The following is a 16,497-nucleotide window of genomic DNA, read 5'->3' on the forward strand; positions in this document are numbered from 1 at the left end:
ACAGGAAACTCTACTCAATACTCTGTAATAACCTATATGGGAAAAGAATCTGAGAAAGAATAGATATATGTATTTGTATTGATATAACTAAATCACTTTGCTGTACACCGGAAACTAACACAACATTGTAAATCAACTATACTCCAATATAAAATAAAAATCTTTTTTAAAGTTTTAACAAAATAATGGCTATAGAGAAATAAATGTCTGTTTGAAAAATTTTTTTTAAATAACAAATAACAGCTTTACTAAGCTATAAGTCACAAACCATAAAATTCACTTTTCTAAAAGCATACAATTCAGTAGTATTTAGCATATCCTGAGTTGTACAACTATCACTACAAATTTTAGAATATTTTCATCAACCCAAAAAGGTGGCCAAATTCATTAGCAGTCACTCCTCATTCCTCCCTCCCCCTGGCAACAAATTTATTTTCAACTTCTTTGAATTTGCCTATTCTGGACATTTAATAAAAACAGAATCATACAATATGTGTTCATTTGGGACTGGCTTCTTTCACATAGCATAATGTTTCAAGGTTTACCATGTTGTACCATGTATCAGTAATTTACTCCTTTTTATTGCTGAATAATACTCCATTTTATGAATATACATTTTATATATTTTTATGTATACTTTCATCTGTTGATGTTTCTATTTTTGGCCACTATGAATAATGCTATGAATATTTGACTGTAAGTTTTTGTGTGAATATATGCTTTCAATTTTCTTGCATACAACCCAAGAAATGGAATTGCTGGGTCATATGGTAGCTCTATATTCAACATTTTGAGAAACTACCAAACTGTTTTTCAAATTTTTCAAAGTTTTACAATGCCACCAGCAATGCATGAGGGCTCTAGTTTATCCACATCTTCAACATTAGGTAATGTCTGTCTTTTTATTTTAGCCATCCCAGTGGGTGTGAAGTGGTATCTCACTGTGGTTTTGATTTATGTTTCTCTAACAGCTAATGACACTAAGCATCTCTGCATGCACTTGGTCATTTGTATATGTTCTTTGAAGAAATTACAATTCAAATCCTTTGCCCACTTTTTAATCGGCTATTTGTCTTTTTCTTGTTGAGTTGTAAGAATTCTTTATATACTCTTAACTTGCACATATTTCCTCTCCAGATATATAACTCTGGATGCAAATACCTTATCAGATACATAACTTGCACATATTTTCTCTCCAGATATATAACTCTGGATGCAAATACCTTATCAGATATATAACTTGCAGATATCCTCTCCATGAGTTAGTTGCCTTTTCCCTCTCTTGATGGACTCCTTCAAGCACAAAGTTTTTAATTTTGATGAAATCCAATTTAACTATTTTTTTCCTTTGTCACTTGAGCTTTTGATGTCATATCTAAGAAACCATTGTCTAACCCAAAGGTCATGAGTATTTACGCCTACAGCTTCTTCTGAGAGTTTTATACTTTTAGACCTTGCATTTAGGTCTATGATCCATTCTGAGTTAATTTTTGTATATGGTATGAAGTAGGGGTTAAAATTCATTCTTTTGCATGTTGATATCTAGTTATTCCAGCACCATTTGGTGAAAATACTATTTATTCCCCAGTGAATTATTTTGGTAACCTTGTCAAAAATCAATTTATGATTGATAATTAATTTTAAGATTTTATTTCTAGATTCTCAATTCTATGCCATTAATCTATGTCTAGACTTTTGCCAGGTATACTGCCTTGATTACTGCAGATGTGTAGTACACACTGAAATCAAGAAGTGTAAGTCCTCCAATGTTATGAACCAAACACAGGGTATACTGCCTTGATTACTGCAGGTTTGTAGTAAACATTGAAATCAAGAAGTGTTAAGTCCTCCAATGTAATGAACCAAATTGTATTCCCCCAAATTCACATGCGGAAGCTCCAACCCCCAATATGACTATACTTGGAGACAGAGATTTTAAGGAGGAAATTAAGGTTAAATGAAGTTGCTATGCTCTGAATTGTGTCCCCCCAAAATCCATATGTTGAAACCCCAACTCCCAATGTATTTGGAGATGGGGCCTTTGGGTTCCAGAACTCTAAGAAAATAAATTTCTGTTGTTTAAGCCATTCGGCCTATGGCATTTTTTTATGGCAGACCTAACAGACTAATTCATCCAACTTTCTTCTTCTTTTTCAAGATTGTTTTTGCTATTCTGGGTACCTTGCATTTCCATATGAGTTTTAGAATACACTTGTCAATTTCTTCAAAAATGCCAGTTGGTATTCTGATATGGATTGCACTGAATCTGCAGATCAATTTGGGGAGTATTGCCATATTAACAATATTAAGTCTTCTAATCCATGAGCATGAGATTCTTTTCATTTACTTAAGTCTCCTTTAATTTCTTTCAACTATGTCTAGTAGCTTTCAGTACATGTCTTATACTTCTGTTAAATTTATTCCCAAGTATTTTATTCTTTTTTGATGCTGTTGTAAATGAATTTTTTCTAATTTTTATTTTCAGATTGTTTATTGTGAATGTATAGAAATGTAAGTAATCTTTGTATTTTGATCATGCATTCTGCAACATTACTGAACTTATTTATTGGTTCTCGCACATTTTTATTGGTTTTCTTAGGATTTTATATACACAAAAACATGTCATCTGTCAATGGAGATAGTTTTATTTCTTCATTTTTTTTTTTGAAATGACAGATCTTTCTTAGAGCTTTTATTCAATTCATGTTGTGTATATCTCTATAGTATATAAAATAGATACATGTGTTGAAATATAAACTTACCAAAGAGAACTTATCTCCAGGCAGTTTTTCTGTTTGAAGAACTAAAATAAATAGTTCCTAAAATTATTTTTTTTAATGTTTTAATTTAATTTTATTTTTTTATATAGTAGGTTCTTATTAGTCATCAATTTTATACACATCAGTGTATACATGTCAAAGCCAATCGCCCAATTCATCACACCACCACCTCCACACCCCCGTGGCTTTCCCCCTTGGTGTCCATACGTTTGTTCTCTACATCTGTGTCTCAACTTCTGCCCTGCAAACAGGTTCATCTGTACCATTTTTCTAGGTTCCACATACATGCATTAATACGATAATGCGATATTTGTTTTTCTCTTTCTGACTTACTTCACTCTCTATGACAGTCTCTAGATCCATCCACGTCTCAGCAAATGACTCAATTTCGTTCCTTTTTATGGCTGAGTAATATTCCATTGTATGTATGTACCACATCTTCTTTACCCATTCATCTGTCGATGGGCACTTAGGTTGCTTCCATGACCTGGTTATTGTAAATAGTGCTGCAATGAACATTGGGGTGTATGTGTCTTTTTGAACTATGGTTTTCTCTGGGTATGTGCCCAGTAGTGGGATTGCTGGATCATATGGTAATTCTATTTTTAGTTTTTTAAGGAACCTCCATACTGTTCTCCATAGTGGCTGTATCAATTCACATTCACTCCAACAATGCAAGAGGGTTCCCTTTTCTCCACACCCTCTCCAGCATTTGTTGTTTGTAGATTTTCTGATGATGCCCATTCTAATTGGTGTGAGGTGATACCTCATTGTAGTTTTGATTTGCATTTCTCTAATAATTAGTGATGTTGAGCAGCTTTTCATGTGCTTCTTGGCCATCTGTATGTCTTCTTTGGAGAAATGTCTATTTAAGTCTTCTGCCCATTTTTGGTTGGGTTGTTTGTTTCTTTAATATTGAGCTGCATGAGCTGTTTACATATTTTGGAGATTAATCCTTTGTTCATTTGTTTGCAAATATTTTCTCCCATTCTGAGGGTTGTCTTTTCATCTTCTTTATGGTTTCCTTTGCTGTGCAAAAGCTTTGAAGTTTCATTAGGTCCCATTTGTTTATTTTTGGTTTTATTTCCATTACTCTAGGAGGTGGATCAAAAAAGATCTTGCTGTGATTTATGTCAAAGAGTGTTCTTCCTATGTTTTCCTCTAAGAGTTTTATAGTGTCCGGTCTTACATTTAGGTCTCTAATCCATTTTGAGTTTATTTTTCTGTATGGTGTTAGGGAGTGTTCTAATTTCATTTTTTTACATGTAGCTGTCCAGTTTTCCCAGCACCACTTATTGAAGAGACTGTCTTTTCTCCATTGTATAACCTTGCCTCCTTTGTCATAGATTAGTTGACCATAGGTGCGTGGGTTTATCTCTGGGCTTTCTATCTTGTTCCATTGATCTATGTTTCTCTTTTTGTGCCAGTACCATATTGTCTTGATTACTGTAGCTTTGTAGTATAGTCTGAAGTCAGGGATTCTGATTCCTCCAGCTCTGTTTTTTTCCCTCAAGACTGCTTTGGCTATTTGGGGTCTTTTGTGTCTCCATATAAATTTTAAGATTTTTTGTTCTAGTTCCGTAAAAAATGCCATTAGTAAACTGATAGGGATTGCATTGAATCTGTAGATTGCTTTGGGTAGTATAGTCATTTTCACAATATTGATTCTTCCAATCCAAGAACATGGTATATCTCTCCATCTGTTGGTATCATCTTTCATTTCTTTCATCAGTGTCTTATAGTTTTCTGCATACAGGTCTTTTGTCTCCCTAGGTAGGTTTATTCCTAGGTATTTTATTCTTTTTTTACAATGGTAAATGGCAGTGTTTCCTTAATTTCTCTTTCAGATTTTTCATCATTAGTGTATAGGAATGTAAGAGATTTCTGTGTGTTAATTTTGCATCCTGCAACTTTACCAAATTCATTGATTAGCTGTAGTAGTTTTCTGGTGGCATTTTTACGATTCTCTATGTATAGTATCATGTCATCTGCAAACAGTGACAGTTTTACTTCTTCTTTTTCAATTTGGATTCATTTTATTTCTTTTTCTTCTCTGACTGCTGTGGCTAGGACTTCCAAAACTATGTTAAATAAGAGTGGTGAGAGTGGACATCCTTGTCTTGTTCCTGATCTTAGAGGAAATGCTTTCAGTTTTTCACCATTGAGAATGATGTTTGCTGTGGGTTTGTCGTATATGGCCTTTATTATGTTGAGGTAGGTTCCCTCTATGTCCACTTTCTGGAGAGTTTTTATCATAAATGGGTGTTGAATTTTGTCAAAAGCTTTTTCTGCATCTATTAAGATGATCATATGGTTTTTATGCTTCAATTTGTTAATACGGTGTATCACATTGATTTATTTGCGTATATTGAAGAATCCTTGCATCCCTGGGATAAATCCCACTTGATCATGGTGTATGATCCTTTTAATGTGTTGTTGGATTCTGTTTGCTAGTATTTTGTTGAGGATTTTTGCATCTATATTCATCAGTGATATTGGTCTGTAATTTTCTTTTTTTGTAGTGTCTTAGTCTGGTTTTGGTATCAGGGTGATGGTGGCCTCATAGAATGAGTTTGGGAGTGTTCCTTCCTCTGCAATTTTTTGGAAGAGTTTGAGAAGGATGGGTGTTAGCTCTTCTCTACATGTTTGATAGAATTCACCTGTGAAGCCATCATGTCCTGGACTTTTGTTTGTTGGGAAGATTTTTAATCACAGTTTCAATACCATTACTTGTGATTGGTCTGTTCATATTTTCTATTTCTTCCTTGTTCAGTCTTGGAAGGTTATACCTTTCTAAGAATTTGTCCATTTCTTCCAGGTTGTCCATTTTTTTTGGCATAGGGCTGCTTGTAGTAGTCTCTTAGGATGCTTTGTATTTCTGTGGTGTCTGTTGTAACTTCTCCTTTTTCATTTCTAATTTTATTGATTTGAGTCTTCTCCCTCTTTTTCTTGATGAGTCTGGCTAATGGTTTATCAATTCTGTTTATCTTCTCAAAGAACCAGCTTTTAGTTTTATTGATCTTTGCTATTGTTTCTTTGTTTCTATTTCATTTATTTCTGCTCTGATCTTTATGATTTCTTTCCTTCTGCTAACTTTGGGTTTTGTTTGTTCTTCTTTCTCTAGTTCCTTTAGGTGTAACGTTAGATTGTTTACTTGAGATTTTTCTTGTTATTTGAGGTAGGCTTGTATAGCTATAAACTTCCCTCTTAGAACTGCTTTTGCTGCATCCCATAGGTTTTGGATCGTCGTGTTTTCATTGTCATTTGTCTCTAGGCATTTTTTGATTTCCTCTTTGACTTCTTCAGTGATCTCTTGGTTATTTAGTAATGTATTGTTTAGCCTCCATGTGTTTGTGTTTTTTACCTCTTTTTTCCTTTTAATCGATTTCTAATCTCATAGCATTGTGGTCAGAAAAGATGCTTGATATGATTTCAATTTTCTTAAATTTACTGAGGCTTCATTTGTGACCCAAGATGTGATCTGTGCTGGAGAATGTTCCGTGCGCACTTGAGAAGAAAGCATAATCTGCTGTTTTTGGATGAAATGTCCTATAAATATCAATTAAATCTATCTGGTCTATTGTGTCATTTAAAGCTTCTGTTTCCTTATTAATTTTCTGTTTGGATGATCTGTCCATTGGTGTAAGTGAGGTGTTAAAGTCCCCCACTATTATTGTGTTACTGTCAATTTCCTCTTTTACAGCTGTTAGCAGTTGCCTTATGTATTGAGGTGCTCCTATGTTGGGTGCATATATATTTATATTTGTTATATCTTCTTCTTGGATTGATCCCTTGATCATTATGTAGTGTCCTTCCTTGTCTCTTGTAACATTCTTTATTTTAAAGTCTATTTTATCTGATATGAGTATTGCTACTCCAGCTTTCTTTTGACTTCCATTTGCATGGAATATCTTTTTCCATCCCCTCACTTTCAGTCTGTATGTGTCCCTAGGTCTCAAGTGGGTCTCTTGTAGACAGCATATATATGGGTCTTGTTTTTGTATCCATTCAGCAAGCCTGTGTCTTTTGGTTGGAGCATTTAATCCATTCACGTTTAAGGTCATTATTGATACGTATGTTCCTATGACCATTTTCTTAATTGTTTTGGGTTTGTTTTTGTAGGTCCTTTTCTTCTCTTGTGTTTCCCATTTAGAGAAGTTCCTTTAGCATTTATTGTAGAGCTGGTTTGGTGGTGCTGAATTCTCTTAGCTTTTGCTTGTCTGTAAAACTTTTGATTTCTCCATTGAATCTGAATGAGATCCTTGCCAGGTAGAGTAATCTTGGTTGTAGGTTCTTCCCTTTCATCACTAAGTATATCATGCCACTCCCTTCTGCCTTGTAGAGTTTCTGCTGAGAAATCAGCTGTTAACCTTATGGGAGTTCCCTTGTATGTTATTTGTCATTTTTCCCTTGCTGCTTTCAATAATTTTTCTTTGTCTTTGGATTTTTCCAATTTGATTACTATGTGTCTTGGCGTGTTTCTCCTCAGGTTTATCCTGTATGGGACTCTCTGCGCTTCCTGGACTTGGGTGGCTATTTCCTTTCCCACGTTAGGGAAGTTTTCGACTATAATCTCTTCAAATATTTTCTCGTGTCCTTTCTCTCTCTCTTCTCCTTCTGGGACCCCTATAATGCAAATGTTGTTGCATTTAATGTTGTCCCAGAGGTCTCTTAGGCTGTCTTCATTTCTTTTCATTCTTTTTTCTTTAGTCTGTTCCGCAGCAGTGCATTCCACCATTCTGTCTTCCAGGTCACTTATCTGTTTTTCTGCCTCAGTTATTCTGCTATTGATTCCTTCTAGTGTCGTTTTCATTTCAGTTATTGTATTTTTCATCTCTGTTTGTTTGTTCTTTAATTCTTCTAGGTCTGTTAAACATTTCTTGCATCTTCTCAATCTTTGCCTCCATTTTTTTTCCGCGGTCCTGGATCATCTTCACTATCATTATTCTGAATTCTTTTTCTGGAAGGTTGCCTACCTCCACTTCACTTAGTTGTTTTTCTGGGGTTTTATCTTGTTCCTTCATCTGGTACATTGCCCTCTGACTTTTCATCTGGTCTATATTTCTGTGAAAGTGGTTTTTGTTCCACAGGCTGCAGGATTGTAGTTCTTCTTGCTTCTGCTGTCTCTATTTCTTCATTTTTAATGTGGATGTCTTTTACTTCTTTTTCTTGCCTAATTTCCCTGGCTAGAACCTTCAATACAATGTTGAACAGAAGTGGCAAGAAAGGACATCCTTGCCTTGTTCCTGACCTTAAGGCGGAAGCATTAGTCTCTCACCATTAAATATGTAGGTGTGAATTTTATCAGGCTGATGAAATATCCTGCTAGCCCTAGCCTGTTTTATTTTTTATCATGAAAGGATGTTGGATTCTGTCAAATATTTCTCCTGTATTGATTGAGATGATCATGTTTTTTGTCCTCTATTCTAATATAGTGTATTGCATTGATCAATTTTCATGTTGAACAACCTTGTATAAATCATGGCATATAATCTTTTTATATGTTGCTGACTTTGGTTTGCTAATATTTTCTTGAGGATTTTTGTGTCTACATTCATAGACACAATGAACATAAATATTGGTCTGTAGTTTTCTTGTGATGTTCTTTGTCTGTTTTTGGTATCAAGGTAATACAGGCTTCATAGACTGAGTTGGGAAGCGTTCCCTCCTATTTAATTTTTTGGAATACTTTGTGAAAGACTGAAAGATTGGTATTAATTCTACTGTAACATTTGGCAGGATGCACCAATGAAGCCATCTGGACCTGAGCTTTTCTCTGTAGGTAGATTTTTGATTACTAATTCAATCTCTTTTCTTGTTATAGGTCTATTCAGATTTTCTATTTCTGATTGAGTCAGTTTTAATAGTTTGTGACATTCTAGGTATTTGTTCATTTCATTTAGGTTAACTAATTTGTTGGCATACAGTTGTTCATAGTATAAACCCTTTATTTTTGTAAGGTCGGTAGTAATGTTACCACTTTCACTTCTGAATGTAATAATTTTAATTTTTTCTTGGTAACCCTAGCTAAAGGTTTGTCACTTTTGTTGATCTTTTCAAATAAAGAACTTTTGGTTCTGTTGATTAACACTATTTTTCTGTTCTTTATTTCATACATTTCTCTTTCTTTAATAAATTTATTTATTTATTTATTTATTATTTTTGGTTGCATTGGGTCTTTGTTGCTGCATGCAGGCTTTCTCTAGTTGCGGTAAGCGGGAGCCACTCTTTTTTGTGGTGTGCGGGCTTCTCTTGTTGCAGAGCACGGGCTCTAAGCACGCAGGCTTCAGTAGTTGTGGCACACAGGCTCAGTAGTTGTGGTTTGCGGGCTCTAGAGCACAGGCTCAATAGTTGTGGGACACGGGCTTAGTTGCTCCACGGCATATGGGATCTTCCCAAACCAGGGATCGAACCCGTGTCCCCTGCATTGGCAGGCAGATTCTTAACCACTGCACCACCAGGGAAGTCCCATATATTTCTCTTCTAATCTTTATTATTTCCTTGCTTCTATTTGCTTTCAGTTTAGTTTCCTCTTTTTTTTCTAATTTCTTAAGGTAGAAAGTTAGTTTATTGATTTGAGATCACTCTTCTTTTTAAATATAGGTGTTTATAGTTATAAATTCTCCACTTAAGCCCTGCTTTAGCTGTATCTCATAAGTCTTGGTATGTTGTGTTTTTGTCTTCATTTAACTCAAAGTATTTTCTAATTTCCCTTGTGATTTCTTCTTTCACCATTGGCTTTCTAGGCGTGTTATGCTTAATACCCACTTTTTTGTGAATTTCCCAAATTTTCTTCTGTTACTGAATTCTAATTTCATTCCATTGTGATCAGAGAACACATTTTGTATTATTTCAATCCTTTTGAATTTATTAAGGCTTGTTTTATGACCTAGTGTATGGTCTATTCTGAGAATGTTCCATGTACACTTGAGAAGGATGTGTATTCTGTTTTGAGTGGAATGTTCCACAGATGTCTTTTAGTTCTAGTTATATAGTTTTGTTCATCTTCTCTTTCCTTGTTGATCTTCTGTCTAGTTATTCTACACATCATTTAAAGTGGGGTACTGAAATCTCCCAACTATTATTGTTAAATTGCCTATTTTTCTCTTCGGTTCTGCCAGTTTTTGTTCCATGTATTCTATTTATTTATGTTTATGTGGTGATTTATTTCTGTTCCATATATTTTAGAGTTCTCTTATTAGGTTCATTTAAGTCTATAATTATTATGAATTCCAGATGCATTGACCCTTTTATTATTATAAAATATTCTTCCTTGTCTCTACTAATTTTTGTCTTTAAGCTTATTTTGTCTGATTACTATAGTCACTTCAGCTCTCTTTTGGATATTGTTTGCATAGTATATCTTTTTCTATCTTTTTACTTTCCATCTGTTTCTGTCTTTAAATCTAATGTGTCTATATATGGAATCTAAAAAAAAAAAAGAAAATGGCTCTGAAGAACCTAGGGGCAGGACAGGAATAAAGATGCAGATGTAGAGAATAGACTTGAGGACACAGGGAGGGAGAAGGGTAAGCTGGGATGAAGTGAGAGAGTGGCATGGACATATATACACAACCAAATGTAAAATAGATAGCTAGTGGGAAGCAGCCACATAGCACAGGGAGATCAGCTCAGTGCTTTGTGACCACCTAGAGAGGTGGGATGGGGAGGGTGGGAGGGAGACGCAAGAGGGAGGAGATATGGGGATATATGTGTATGTATAGCTGATTCACTTTGTTATAAAGCAGAAACTAACACACCATTGAAAAGCAATTATACTCCAATAAAGATGTTTAAAAAAATAAAAAATAAATAAATCTAATGTGTCTCTTATAGATAGCATATACTTGGATCATGTTTATCTCTGCCTTCTGCTTGAGGAGTTTAATCCACTTATGTTTAACGATTTAATGTAATGTCTGCTATCTTGCTATTTGTTTTCTTGCTAATGTAATGTCTGCTATCTTATTAGGTCTTTTTTGTCCCTCTATTCCTCCATTACTGCCTTCTATGTGTTAAATAGATAATTCTAGTGTGCCATTTTCATTCCCTTTATGTTTCTTTTACCATATTTTGGATGGTAAGTTATTATTAAGTTATTTTCTTGGTGGTTACTCTGGGGATTACAATTAACATCTTAACTTCTAACTATGGATTTTGTTTTGCTTCACATTTCTTCTTGGATTTGAATAGTCTAGTCAAAATTAACCACAGAAAAATAAAAAAGAGCTTTCAACTCACAAACACTGTTTAGGTACACACTGGGAGGTTGCTATTATAACAAGCACCAGCCTCTGGTATGAACACTTACCTTGTCTAACAGTACGTTCTGCCACAACCTAAAGATACTGAGGTAACTTCTATCCCTGGCAGCAAAAGATGTGAAGAAAAACTGCGAAGACAAATAATAGGACAATTTTAATGTCATGGAAAAAAAAGGGAAAGTATCTGTCATGACAGTCTGCTGTGACTTGATATGGTCAAAGCAAACTAGTAGGTCACCATTGCCTACTTTATATACTAATTTTTGTTAAATTTTTCATTATAATAGAAAAAAACCACGTAACTGGTGCATGAACAAGGTGTCTTTTAAAATTGTACCTTACAGCAAAATAATTTTATCAGTATTTACTAGGGAAAGCAGCTTGAACTGGGTAGCTATTTACATTCATTGTAGTTTAATTATTAAAATCAATCTAAATAAACTTATGAAAAAAATTTAAATTTTATTTATTCTGAACTTTGCAGAGAGATATGATTTGGTGGCTGTTTGAGCCAAATATACACAAAGAATAAGAGAAAAATGCAAGTGGACTTCAGAGATAGATTTATTTTAAGGATCCTAATTTAAAATTATATCATCTTTCATAGTCTTCTAAAAAAATCCAGAAATACCTAATCTCAATTAATTATAGATATAAAACACCCATGTTAACACTAAACTTTGCTTTCAAAGTTGTATAAGAAAAATAGCATACTTCAATCTATAATTCCATGTTTGCTTTTAGCCCCATCTCCTCCTCTGCATGTAAATGATTTTGCAAAGTCATATCTTATAATAGGCTTTTATGAGAAAATATGACAAGTGGCAGCACTAAATACAGTCTCTCAGTGTATCATCTCTTCTGATCCCCTAGTTAGTGACTTTGCATGATTGACTGGCTATTTTTAGGAATGAGAAAGCTCAGTTCCATTTTTGATTTATTAAATAATATGCCAAACAAAATGTATTTGAGGTGTTTATATTTTTCATAGAAAGATTTTAAAGTAGTATTTTACCAGTTAATAAACTGAAACCTAGTTTATATAATATTCTTCAAAAAGCAAAACTTTTTATAATGGGGATATATCTAAGAGCTCTTCCAAACACAATTACACATATAATATTGTGACCTAATGATCACTATTTACTACCCTTTATCTCCTTTTCTTAGACCAAATTTTAATAATCTTACAACCTTGTATGTAGATATATAGATAAGAAAAATCTCCTAGTCCATCTCTTTTTCACCATGGTGTTATGCTTACTATTCCCACTTTTTAAACTAAATACTTTGTTATCAACTTTATCCACTCTTATATACCAAAACCACATTCTCAACTCCTTAACACTCCCATCTTTCTGGGCAATCTATGTAAATTACCATCTTATTTTATTCCTTGTTAGATATCCAACTTCAAAAATTTACTAATATATCTTGCTTCGATAATAACCTTAGAGAGTTCCCTGGTGGCCTAGTGGTTAGGATTCCAGGCTTTCACTGCCGTGGCCTGGGTTCAGTCCCTGGTTGGGGAACTGAGATCCCGTAAGTTGTGCAGCGTGGCCAAATAATAAATAATAATTATTATAATAATAGCCTTAATTTATGAGGAGTTCTGGATAATGATATCTCTAAGCTGTTGGGGCATAGAACGTATGCTAGAAACGAAAACAACTAAAAGAAACATGATTAACCTTCCCTTAACCATATAGTACATGGAGGGATAAATACTTAATAGTGTAGATTGTTTTTCTCCATGATGATGGTAAAAGATCACTGAATCAATACAGTGAGGTAGTTAGGACCAGTGTCTCTGCAATTAAACTACCTGGGTTCATATCCTGGCTCTACCACTCAGTTCTATGACTTTGAGTCACTTTTATTTTCTTTAATTTCCTCATCTACAAAAGGAGGATAATTTCAGTAGCATATTTTTGTGAGAACTAAATGAGAAAATACATGTAAAAAAAACTTAGCACAATATTTAGAACAAGTATGTTCGGCAAATGCTAGCTGTTGTTATCATTATTAAAATTTAAGGGCTTCCCTGGTGGCGCAGTGGTTGAGAGTCTGCCTGCTAATGCGGGGGACGCGGGTTTGAGCCCTGGTCTGGGAAGATCCCACATGCCACGGAGCCACTAGGCCCGTGAGCCACAACTACTGAGCCTGCACGTCTGGAGCCTGTGCTCCGCAACAAGAGAGGCCGCAAGAGTGAGAGGCCCGCGCACTGCGATGAAGAGTGGCCGCCACTTGCCGCAACTGGAGAAAGCCCTCGCACAGAAACGAAGACCCAACACAGCCATAAATAAATTAATTAATTAAAAAGAAATTTAAATGCTTGACTCTGAAATTCCATTACCTATGTGAGAAAGCCACACATGAGCTTAAGAAAGCATGGTCAGACTGTTCACCACAGCTCTGTTTGTAATAAAACAACGGAAGTGAACGATTAAGGAAACCATGGTAAATCCATTCTATGAAATATTATACAGCACTTTAATAAGCAGAGATAGGCCAATCTATATGTGCTAACCTGTGACTCCAAGAAATAATGTTAAGTTCTTTTTTAAGAAAGGAGAACTGACGAACAACACATATAAGATAGCATTTACTTTAAAAACAAAGCAAAACTATATGTTTATATGTATGCGTATATACATGTAAATACAAAGGAAGAAGGTCTGAAAGGTCTGAAAAGATATATACAAAACTGATAACAGTGTTTGCCTCTAAAAAAGCAATGGGATTGGGTATTACAGGCATGGAAGGAAGATGTTAGTTTTAGAACTGTTTGATGATTTTCTTAAACAATGCAGTGTGTGTGTGTATATATATATATCGACAAAAATTCAGTAACAATCAAGCTAAGAAAAAAAAGAGACAATTTTATTCAAGCCAAACTGAGGATTATAACCCAGGAGACAGTCTTTCAGATATCTCTGAGGACTGTCCCACTAGTCAGGAGTTAGAGATGCAGTTTGACAAAGAATTATGTATCATATTAACAGGTTAACATTATACATAAAGTTCATCAGAGATGTTTGGTCAGGTGTACACATACAGAGCAAGCCTTTAGGTTCATTGCAACCCCCTGTATGGGACAGAAAAAGAAATATTAATCTTAAAATTACAATGCTGGCATCTGAAAAATGGGACCGTTCTCCTGCTCTGAGGAGGTCTGGTTAACGTGTAATGTAGATGAACATTGCACACTGGGAAAGACTCGTCCCAAACGGGGGCATGTTGGGGTGCGTTATGTGTGTTTCAATTCTGACTTAGTTTGATTGTCCTGCCATAGAGAAATTTATGATTTTTTTCCTCATCACATACATTTATTGTAAAATTAAGAATACGCTTATTTTAGGTCTTGTTCCCTTCCTGAACAGTTTGGCCCTAAAGCTGTCTAGCGGAACAGAGGAAAGCAAGGCATCCACGCTAGAGGTAAGGGTAGGGGCAGAGGAGCTGCAATAGCCCAAAGCAGGGTGTCAGCACCAGAAAAGAATGAGGAGGTTGTCCACGTAGAAGGGCTGCCCTGTGTGGAGTACCAGAGCCCAAGCAGGGTGAGGAGAGCTTTTTCAGGATGAGAGCCCTAGTGTGGTGGTGGGATGGGCAGCAACCTGACTCTATGTGTCAGAAACCAAGTGTAGGGGAGGGGCAGCAGGGGAGATGAAGATGCATTACATACAGGTCCACTGAGCAAAGTAAATATATTACGGATAATGGGAGCCTGGTTTCTCTCAGTCAGGGAAGGGAGTTACAAATACAAAAGGGAAGGGATTTCCTTGGCGGTCCAGTGGTTGAGACTCCGCACTCTCAATGCAGGGGGCATGGGTTCCATCCCGGTCAGGGAACTAAGATCCCACATGCCACATGGTGCAGCCAAAAAAAATGAAGGGGAAAAGTAAAAATAACTCTGTGTTGTTGGACTGGAAGTAGAGGTATTCATGTGAATTGGTGGTTTGTCATTCATAGATAGATAGATAGATAAACGTAGATGTGTAAGTGGGAATATATGTGTGTGTATTATGTATATAGGTGTGTAATTTATATATATATAGTATATCCCCTTGTTCTGCCCAATCAGAGGGCTCAAACAGTGATACCCTATAGCAGTGAACAAACTGGCTTCTAAATATCAGTCTCCCCTAAAAGAAAACAGGACTCCTTGGAGAAATGGCTGATTCCAGGACTGAGGCAGAGAAAACCTGTAACATCTTGTGCTAAAAAGCAAGAAAGTGGGCTTCCCTGGTGGCACAGTGGTTGAGAATCTGCCTGCCAATGCAGGGGACACGGGTTCGAGCCCTGGTCTGGGAAGATCCCACATGCCGCGGAGCAACTGGGCCCGTGAGCCACAACTACTGAGCCTGCACATCTGGAGCCTGTGCTCCGCAACAAGAGAGGCCGTGATAGTGAGAGGCCCGCGCACCGCGATGAAGAGTGGCCCCCGCTTGCCGCAACTAGAGAAAGCCCTCGCACAGAAACAAAGACCCAACTCAGCCAAAATAATTAATTAATTAATTAATTAATTAATTAATTTTTTTTTAAAAAAAGCAAGAAAGTGCTCAAATAATGCTGAGAATAGTCAAAAGGACACCGGAGCCAGCTTGAGGGGGCTCCCACTGGCCAAATTTGGGACAATTTGAGCATCAAAATAAATAATGATAGCAATGGATTATAATTCATTGAATAAAATAAGAAGCTATGAGGTCATATTGATATAAGTAAATAAATGAATAAATTTTATAAGGCATAGTATATTTACATAGTTTCAAAGTAGTTGACCACAAAACATTATTACGAAGGAAAATAGACTAACTTTACAGTAAAGTCTGGCAGACACCACCTTATTCAAGTGATCAAAGTGAATATCACCAGTAATGGTAGAAATTAAATCATGTACCACTTGATAGGACACAATGGAAAGAAGAGAGCATCACTTCTGTGTTATTTCTGTCAAAATTGTATAACTTAAACTTGATCATAAGAAAATATCAGACAAACACAATTGAGGTATATCCTACAAAACAACTGACCTATAATCTTTAGAAGCCATTTTATTGGGATAATTGAGGAAACCAAAGCGGGTTTGAGAATTGAGCAGTGATAATGATCAATGTTAATTTCTTGAATTTGATGGTCATGTTGTGGTTATGTAGGAGAATGTCTTTGTTAGAAATACATGCTATATTTTCTTTAAACACATATTAGGTTCATTTCCATCTGCCATCTTTTTGGGGGATGAAAAACTCCCTAGCTGAAATATGTTTGCTAATAAATGTAACTTGAGATTTTTCTTTGAAATTAAACTGTAAAAATGTTAAACAAAAAAAAAAAAAAAAAAAAGAAATACATGATAAACTATCTGGGATCATGTCTGGAGTGATAAGTCTTCAGAGTGACAACTTATTCTCAAATAATTCAGAGGGGAAAAGTTCTTTGTACTGTACCTGGCAGTG

General features: G+C 35.5%; 1 protein-coding gene across 3 annotated transcripts in view; it reads right to left on the reverse strand.

Annotated features, from left to right (window-relative positions):
• GRAMD1C (GRAM domain containing 1C) overlaps positions 1 to 16,497 on the reverse strand; it is a 94,794-nt gene that overhangs the window by 41,096 nt on the left and 37,201 nt on the right. For all 3 annotated transcript variants that reach the window (XM_082460187.1, XM_082460186.1, XM_082460188.1), the window contains one exon: positions 11,092 to 11,172. In XM_082460187.1, the coding sequence (XP_082316313.1) occupies positions 11,092 to 11,172 (81 nt within the window). The remainder of the gene's footprint in view (positions 1 to 11,091; positions 11,173 to 16,497) is intronic.

This window comes from Balaenoptera physalus (assembly GCF_965194825.1).
Source record: "Balaenoptera physalus genome assembly, chromosome: 4".
Taxonomy (NCBI): domain Eukaryota; kingdom Metazoa; phylum Chordata; class Mammalia; order Artiodactyla; family Balaenopteridae; genus Balaenoptera; species Balaenoptera physalus.